We start from the raw sequence: 9,107 nt of genomic DNA, 5'->3' as shown, positions 1-9,107 counted from the left end.
GGTCACTTCTGTGCAACTGGTGTCTGTTCTGACTATTAAGTGGGACCCCTGCTTCGTATTAGGTCAGGCTGAACTGGACGTCACAGAGTGAATTGAGCGTGCTGAGATTTCAGGCCTAGTAATCTAAATCAACATTTGGTGAACTGTTTTAAATACTTGGTGAGAACATTCATCCGTTTTATGACTGACACTTCATCAGGGCGAATCCCAGCCAAAACTGGGTCTTGAACTCAGGTCATCCAGTTGCAAGTGTTTCTCTCTACACTCAATTTGATCCTGCAGCTGCTGTGTTAGTCATACTACCCTGGGAGCACAAATGTAAGTTAGCCTAAATGTGTGGTTCAGTTACAAAGGTCAAACATTTCTGTGAACAGAGGAGCCAAAGGATTTTAATCTACATCATATTTATGTTAAAATCTGGAAGATTTTCATTTAAATAAATGTCTGTTGAATCACGATCTGTCATCGAATGAGGTAACACAATGGTGATTGAGCCTATGGCCAACTGATGAAAGCCTTTGCATTTGCAGTATTATGGACTGGGTGTCTGTGGCGACTTTCACAGAGAAAATATGAAGCGTTTCAGTTAGTGACGCGTTTTCCATCAGCCAGCAGTGGTTGGTCTGCCAGAGAGGGTAGGCGGAGCTAAGCGGCTGTTTTTCAAGTCTCTGCAAGTGTTGCGAGTAAACAGTAATCTACTATGGCTGAACAAACGAAGAAAAGGTTGACGACTACAGATACAACTTCAGAAATAAGTGAAAATCCAAAGAAAAAGAAACAAACTCGACGCTCAGATGAAGGCAAACAGTCTGAAAAGGAAAGCGACCGTCAGCGAGGAAAATCAAGAGTTACAACCGGAGCCAACTGTGGACGTCACACATGCAACACTGTCTGGATATCTGGGAAGTGTGCTCCCGCAATTACTGTTTATCACCATAGGTGGCGCCAAAGAGAGCAAAACTGAGCACTTTAAATCAAGCAATAAGACTCCAAATCTACGTAATGTAGTATATTAAAAAAGTTATCAATGAGGCCACAATATCATTTAGATATTTACACTTTATTAAACATAAAGACCATAAACATTTTTTGTACATTTTTCTTTATTTTTTTACAAAACACATTATTCTGTGATGATCTAATACCTTAATAACATAAAGGAATACACATTATAACTTTCAGACTTGATATATACTGTACACTACAGGTTAAAATCCTGTCAATAAATATATTCTTCGTCTTCAGGAAAACCACCACAATGTCTCTGTGAACATTATGAAAAATTGTAGAACCGTACATTAATTCTGTATCTGACTGGGGATTTTCTGTGCAGTAACTCTTTATTTAGTATCATTTATATGGATCTTTCCACATCCCCTTGATCAAAGCTGCTGGTGCTTTTAATCCACTGCAAGATAACAAATGTCTTTACACCCTGAGACAAATGATCTGGTCTGTCAAAACTGAGTTAGTGTCTAATAGCTGTTTGCTAAACTACACCTCTCTCGTGCTGTCAGATATATCAATATTGCTTAAGGATGTTTTTGAAGTGTGAGTCCCAAATTTAACAGTCAGACTATCAATCAGTCATTTCCCCAGAAAGGGCAAGCCTAGGGAGGAAAGAAGAGAGTCTGGTTCATCATATTTACACCTCCTGTGAATTCACCGCAGACCTTTTTCTGTTGTTCCTCCGTCTCCTTCCTTTCCTCCCTTTCCTGGCTTTCTTCTCCTTCTTCTCTCTCCTCTCTTTCCTCTCCTTCTTCTCCCTCCTTTCCTGGCTTAGTCATAAACAGTTGTCCGGGAAGCACTTCCTCTCTTCCTCCAGCAGGGGGCAGGCTGCTCCGTTGTTGGCTGGGTGCATTAGGACGTAGCGTGTGCGGTGCTGCACGCCTGAGTCTCCACACTTGCCTTTGCACAAGCCCCAAGGAGACCACACTGACATCTCACAGTCCAGAGGGGTATCTGCAGGGAGAGCGGGGTTTTAATACCACATTTTGTTTAATAGTTTTGCATTCAGGGCTTTCCAGCTTTTAAATGGGAGTGCCTTGCCTCCTTTTTCATTATACTATATTTATTGTTTGCAAGTGCAAATGGTTTCAGTTTCCTTTTATAGGTAAGAATGGAAAGTGGAATTAGTCTAAATAGAGAAAACCACTGCACTTAAACCCTTGAAAGCTCTTTAAAGGGAATTACATGAAATGCTGGCGTGCTGTGTGTGAACCCATAGTGTCTCGTTCTTGGCAGCGCTCGTGCTGCTGAAGTTTAATTGTAACTCTGAATTTTGTAACCTTCATTTACAGAGTGGATTTCTGCTGAGTGTGCTTGCTCTTTAACAGGACAGCCCTGCCTCACAGTTAACGGCGCTGCTACTTAATGAGCAGCAGATAGGGATGTAGGGCTTTGCTAAAAGGCACCTCGCCTGTAATAAAAGCGACAGAAGCTGCCTTTTTTCTAGTATTTTCTTCAGCTGTAAAATATTGAGAACCTGCCGGGCTACCTCAGCCAACCTTGTTGTGAGCTTGCGTACAGCTGATATGTATGACAGACTTAGTTGTAGAGAGAGTAGAAAAGCAGAAGGATGGGAGGTGGTGCGGAAGCAACGTGGATGGACAGTCTGATGGAGTAATGGAACAAGAAAGGCAAATCTCCCCTCGTCTTGTGTGTCCATTAAGAACAGAGATAAGGATACTGTGATGAAGTAATGTAAGATAACGCAGACCTGTTAGACATGTTCTATATATGTCATGAGATAACTTTAGATTGGATTTAGCACTATATAAATCCAATTAATGAGTGATAAGAAGCAAAGCTGCTTTATCCTATTTTATATAACTGTTGTATTTCAACAGTTTTAGTTTCAACAATACAATTGCTTATCTGTAATGAAAGTTTGGAGTCCTTTGCACACGCCATCAAAGAGATGGAGGGATCAGCGGAGGGAGGGGAACATAAACAGATGGAGGGGTTGGACGGAGCTTTGGGATCAAGGCAGGAAACCCCGGCAGATTTTTGGCCCCTCTCTGTTGTTTGTTGAGCGGGTTGTCATGGGAACATACTTGTCGTCAGTGATGCTGAGTCAAACCTTTACAGTCACCCTGAACACTGAATCTGATTACCGCACTGTCGGCTCTACTGCCAGGTTGACACGCTATCTGTTCCCCTCCAAAAGAAACCTTTCCTGGTCAAGTCATCTGTTTAGACATTCTGTGGTGAAGTGTGTTTTTATTAGAGGTTATTTTCCCTTCCTTGTCATTTTGAACATAATCAGTCACCCAGACAGGTTGTTTGACTGTAATATTGGCTTTTCTCATCGTTTGACAGACTCTTCATTTGGATTTTTCCAAGCTGTCTTCCTATTCGTCCTTGCAGTACCACTAATCTGTACAACAGGAGTCTTAAATGTTAACAGTCTGTGAACCAGCATTAACTAAAGCCAGCTTCACCTCCTGGATCCAGATCTTGTTAAAACAAACGTGTCTGCATCCCATTTTGGGTCACGACCCAAACGTTGCTGTACATAATTTCTACATAATTTCCTTAAAACGCTCTTTCATTTTTCAGTCTGTCATTTATGTTCCGTTTAACTGGATGCCAGATGTGGCCCTGGCATTTTCTGATGCCCTACCCTCACTTGGTTTTCTGGTGTCTGGTTGGGAGTAATTGAGTTTGTGTGTGGCCTGTAATGGCTCCCAAATGCTTTCGTTTGAGTCAGCAAAAGACTTCAAGCCATCCTGCTGGCATTATGTAAAATCCTTCATTTGCTTTCTACACAACTTGAGCAATATACATACATTTTTCTTTAAAATTAGTCTATTATCTGATCAGTGCAAGTCAAGTGGAGATAGACACAGCTGATGGATGTTTATCCTACTTATCCACGTTAGCATACTGTGGCTGCTATGTATGCGCTTACACAGGCTTTTTTACTTTACTCTTGCAGTTATTCATAACTTAGTTTTGCTATTAGGCATTTTGGACCGGTAACCTTGTGACCGTTTGAATCTTATGCACCTCTTAGTCTCCAGGAAACCCTGTTGAAAGCATATTGTCACTAAATATCTATCTATTTAAGATGTAGTCTCCTTCCCTGCCTTTCCAGGGCCGTTGTAATGCTTCTGAGCAAACCTTGTTGAAAGGTGGATTTGTTTAAAACCAGCAGCATCTTTACAAAACATCCCATAATATGATACTTTAGGACTGATTTTGGCTCCCTTCACTATTCTGAATGGAGCCAGTCTTGTTAGGATGCTAACCTAGGGGTAGCCAGCAACCTGGCAAGACGTTGCATTGGCCAATCAAACACTGGTGGATTATATTGTTAAGGGAATGCCATATTTCAACTGTTAACCTGATGATTGTCTTGATAAAAGGGACCAATCATCTGTGAATATGTTAACTGTTGTCCTGCCTACTCATCAATACACCAGTGGGAAATTCAGAGTGTTTAAGCTGCTCAGACTTACTTATGGGCGAGTCCTCAATCTCGTTTCCTGTCAGGAGTAGGTTGGACTGGGTGGGCTCCTCCGGCAGGCTGATGATCTGATTGGTCTTCTTTATCCTGGTCAGCATAACCTTGGCCATCGGGGGCAGGTGCTTCAGGCGGGGGTAGAAGAAGGAGTTGGCAGGGTGGCTAGGGAAGGAGGACGTAATCTATAGAGGGGAAAGGATTCAGAGTGAATATATGGTAATTCAGTGAGATGCCAACCTTTATAAAGACCATTTAAATATGGAATGATTAAGGGAAAAAAGATCTTATTGTGTTCATTATTAAGGGAACTACAGAGTTTTTTCTTTTATCTTCTGCTTTCCAGTTGGTTTCATTTTGGTTCTTCATTATCAAGTATAAAACATTGTGCACTCAAGCACTTAACCAAACTCTTAAGCTGTGATTTACAGTTTGATTTGGGTTGATGGATGTTGCCCTTGGCTCAGGCTTGACCCACCTGTGTGACTTTGTCCTGTGGGATGGTCTCGAAGTTGGGCGAAGAGAAAGTGAACCCGCTGTCGGTTCCTGCATCGTAAGGATAAAGCTCCAGGGACACGCTCTCTTTCCAGTGGTCGCCGTCACAGAGGTCGAGACTGTCCACACCCACAAACCAGTCCGGGCTGGGAACGATACGCACGATAAACGACAACTGCAGATAGAGGGGGAAATAGAGCGTGGGGAAGGATGTGGAGCGTGGTGAGAGAGAAAAAAAAGAGAGGGAAACGAGGAGGTGGGTCAGGGTGAGATGTGGAGATAAGGAGGAAGACATGGGTGGAAAGAAATGGAAAACTTTGTTATTTTACCAATGAATAGTTTGTTTTGTGTTGGCGAGCACCTTTTACATCCAACTGGCCTTTTCCCATTTATCTCACCTCCAGGCTACACTGGAGTTACACTCTCTCTGTCTCCTCTCTTGTCCAAGCCTAACATTGTGTTCTGTCTGATGTTCCCCAGACTTTATGACCTACCCAGACACTCATCAGTAGGAAGTTTAATGGCCAACCCCTGCAGAGTTTTACATAATGTTTAGAGACATAAATTAGGCTTCCTGCTCGGGGTGCAGCATATGGAAAAACTGACAATCTGGTTTTGTAGTTGCATTTGCTGCTTTGCAGAAACAACCTAGTTAAAAGACATTATGCAACTCTTAGTCATAATGGATTGTATTTTTATGATCAATAATTAGCAGTTAGATGACTTACGACTTGGCTAAAAAAGACACTTGGGTTATGAACTAAAAAATGTTTGGTAATTTAGTGTTTTTGTAACCGTAGCCTTATTTTTATTGTTCTGGCTTTTGTACTTAGACATGCGACGGCCTCAGTGGAAATAACTTGTTTTACCAGTTAGAATCCCTGCAAGATCACTGCAGAATCCCTAAAACTACATATGGAGATAAGAAAAATCAAACAACCTTATTGACCCAGAAAAGGGCTTCTGTTATACTTCCACTCCTGACCCAGTCTAAAGGAAAACCAGGTGTTGAGTAACTTACATAGGAGTGCCTGGCGAAGACCTCAAACTCAGTGTTCATCTGGCCTGAGCCTCCCACAACAGCAGGAGCGGAGAGGACCCCATAAACGCTCTGGATGCGTTCGCCGGCCGCCTCGACTTCCTTCATGATGGTCCAGGCCTCGCCTTTCTCTGCAAACTCCCGCACTCCGTTGCTGGCAAACTCATTACGCTGCCAGATGTGGTAATCAGAGCTGTGAGTCACCCCTTACAGTGGAGAGAGAGGGAGAGGACTTTGATACAACAGGTACTACAGAAGTGAAGTCATTAGAGATGTATATAAACTGCATCTGATGTTTATATACTGTGTATCTCTGCAACATGATATGATAAAATGATTTTATTTCTTACTTGTGTGAGAGGATTGCATGTGTATTGACAGAAAAATTATCTTTTCTACTTTTGACAAAAATGAGACACTTGCAATTTACTTCCTGTAAACTGACCAATCAGGGCATTCTTCATTCATTCTTCTAGTACAATCACCAGGGAGTTAATTTAGTGTACTTTTAAGGCCTTATATTTCCTTTGTATTGTTCCACGCCTGCTGCCAATACCGTGCAACAATCTTATCATACATTTCGAGCTTATACTTACCGATAAGGTTTGACCACTGTGCAGGTGGGCGGTAGACAGGATACTGTTTAGGGAAAGCAGCCTGGGTCCACTTGCCGGTAAACGTTAGCCTGTACTGGGCCGTCTCTGAGGCCGTGCACATTGGGACGTCAGTAGGAACAGGCATTGAGTGAACGCCTAGGCCCAGTGTCAGCATCATGACGAGCAGGTGGTAGAGCGCCTCCGAGATGGAGAGGATGTTCCTGGTGGTGTCCATGGTAACCAGGGTTGATTTGGGAGAGAATGGAGGATCTGAAGGATGTCTATTAGAGGGAGGAGAAAAGTTGCAAGTATTTCAATTGAGGCAAATGTGTTCAGGTGTAACAAGATGTTATAAACTTTTTCTTACTTTCTGCTGTTGCAACAACAAAAGAAGTCTGGCTAGTTGAGCTTTTACAAACTGTGAGCATACATGTCTTTAACCTAAGGATTTGTGTCATGCCTGTAATCTTTGCAGTAAGTTATTAGTCATATGTCTTATATTTTGACGTCTCTACTAAGACAGTTGCGGAGAATTGTTGCAAGGGCAAATCGTCTGCTTGAACCACCACTGTCGAGTTTAACAAGTGGGGCGTGTGAGTCAGAGGGAACATGTTCTCCACTGTTTTTCCACTGTTTAGACTTGTAAATCAAATTAAGTGGTTTAGGAGCTGCAGGAGGAGATCTTGCATTAATTAACATGCAGATACTGAATGTTTGGTCGTTGTTGTTGCTGTAGTGAAATCCTGTAGAGCTCTACATTCCTGCCTCAGCAATATTATCTAATAGAGTAAAGCTTTGCCAGCTGACTTTTACAGCTTTGGCTACCTTATCATATCATCCTCACTTAACTGTATTACAGGCAACATGGCACTCATCCTGCAACCTCCCTGAACTCCCTTTTCTCTGTCTTTAGCTTCTAAGAAAATGCTTTAAAAAAGTCCTGGTGCAAAACATTGCCTCGTGGGACATGCATACATTTTTCATGCAGCACCCTTGATTGTAAGAATATAAACAATTTTGGTATATGGCTTTATCAAGATGACTACTTAATATACAGGTCTGCCCTTTTAAGGCAGAGTTCATCAACATGTACATTTGCAAACATTTAAATTTGGCTAAAATGAAGCAGGTGTTATTTTCATAAAGGAAGAGCAGGTTTATGTTTAATGTCTGCAGATGTTTGAATTTTACACTTTTAAATATAATACATTACATCCTTAAGATATCTAATACATCCACACTTTATTCTCACTTGTTTGCTGCTCTATCTCCATTTATTGTGCATAGTTATAATAGCTTAGAGTTCAACTGTTGCAGAAATTATTGCCAGTATTTATTCATGCACACCCGGTAGCCTTCTATAATCCAGCTGTCATTTCTATTGGTGAATGCAGAATGAAGAGTGTAAGCATGTCTGTGCTGCCCTGCAGCGACAGGATGAAGATGTGGTGCAGAAACTACTCACTAGTTTTGCTCGGGGGTTCCAGATGAATGAAGGGCTGCAGCAGATGAGTGGAGAGGAGGGCTGGAGGTGAAGAGAAGGGGAGAGGAGAGCGATGGATGTGGCTGTCGGGAAGAATGACTGCAAGGCTCCAAGTCCTCTTTCGCCTATTTATGTCTTTCAGGAGGTTCACCCCTCTCCCTCCTCTTCCTCTTTCCCCCCCCTTTTTCCCCCTCCTTCCCTCCTATTGCTCCACTCCACTCCCCTCCTCGACTCGCTTCACTTTTCTTTCAATACTTTCTATCTGCATGTGTATGACTTCCCTGCCCCCTTCATGCCCTTTGACTTTGGCTCTCCCTCCTCCTCTCCCTCCTCCTCTCTCTCCTACTCTTTTTAAGAAGCCCATTAACTGGCTAATGTGTTCAGCAGCTCTGGATGCTCAGCCAGGGGTCCTGTGCAGCTCCGTGGGTAGAGTGTCATTTCACAGTGTGATACACGAGCTCTCTATATCTACAAGTATGACTAATGAGGCCAATAATGTGTTTCTAGAGTTCTCTAAACGTCTCCTAGTCGGGTTTTTGAACTGCAGTTGAGCTGCTAGATCCAATTCTAGTACTGCTTTTTAACTCATGTAGGAAGCTATACTGCCTCTGTCACAAACCATTTGCATAACTACTGTGATATGTTTTTCAGGGCTTCATAAAGTCCAGCGAGTGAGGCATCATCCAACAGAATGTGCTGGAGATGTGGGCTTTAAGATGCGGACAGATGATATGTGTTTGTTGGCACTTAATCAGAGTTTGGAAACTCTACACCGCCGCACATTTTAATTGTAAATTTTTTGCTGGTTATCTCGGGTGTGTAGAGTGCTAATGAGCCTGGATTCAGTCAATGATTTATTCCATTTACTTCAAATTGTGTCTACCACAGTTTTATTTCCCATCCTGGCAATTGTTTAATCATTCAGGCATTGTCTTCTAAAAGTTACAGCTGCTACACTGTAATGCAGTTAGGTTGTAACTACTTCACTTGTGGTTAGTTTGCTTATCATCTTCTTGATTAATAGACACG

The 9,107-nt window shown here is 42.3% G+C and overlaps 1 protein-coding gene across 1 annotated transcript; it reads right to left on the bottom strand.

Moving 5' to 3' along the window:
* Positions 1-1,640: 1,640 nt before the first annotated feature.
* On the bottom strand, positions 1,641-8,151 carry spon2b (spondin 2b, extracellular matrix protein). The gene is made up of 6 exons (XM_069670640.1): positions 8,061-8,151; positions 6,596-6,876; positions 5,982-6,205; positions 4,944-5,135; positions 4,464-4,650; positions 1,641-1,962 (listed from the first exon to the last, which is right to left on the bottom strand). Exons 2-6 carry the CDS (start codon positions 6,828-6,830, stop codon positions 1,784-1,786), a joined length of 1,017 nt encoding a protein of 338 aa, XP_069526741.1. The 5' UTR covers positions 6,831-6,876; positions 8,061-8,151; the 3' UTR covers positions 1,641-1,783.
* Between the last annotated feature and the right edge of the window lie 956 nt (positions 8,152-9,107).

Source organism: Semicossyphus pulcher, unplaced genomic scaffold (assembly GCF_022749685.1).
Source record: "Semicossyphus pulcher isolate SPU_LCO1_2020_fin unplaced genomic scaffold, fSemPul1.0.p SCAF_2, whole genome shotgun sequence".
In the NCBI taxonomy this organism is placed as follows: Eukaryota; Metazoa; Chordata; class Actinopteri; order Labriformes; family Labridae; genus Semicossyphus; species Semicossyphus pulcher.
The sequence above is the reverse complement of the archived record's forward strand: the minus strand, read 5'-3'. Positions and strand labels throughout refer to the sequence as shown.

Excerpts from the sequence above, each read along its gene's own strand:
- spon2b (XM_069670640.1), bottom strand. The coding sequence starts at position 6,830 with ATGGACACCACCAGGAACATCCTCTCCATCTCGGAGGCGCTCTACCAC. Across the intron at positions 6,206-6,595 it reads ACAGTGGTCAAACCTTATCG|GGGTGACTCACAGCTCTGAT; the intron begins GTAAGTATAAGC and ends CTCCACTGTAAG. Across the intron at positions 5,136-5,981 it reads TCTTCGCCAGGCACTCCTAT|TTGTCGTTTATCGTGCGTAT; the intron begins GTAAGTTACTCA and ends CTCTATCTGCAG.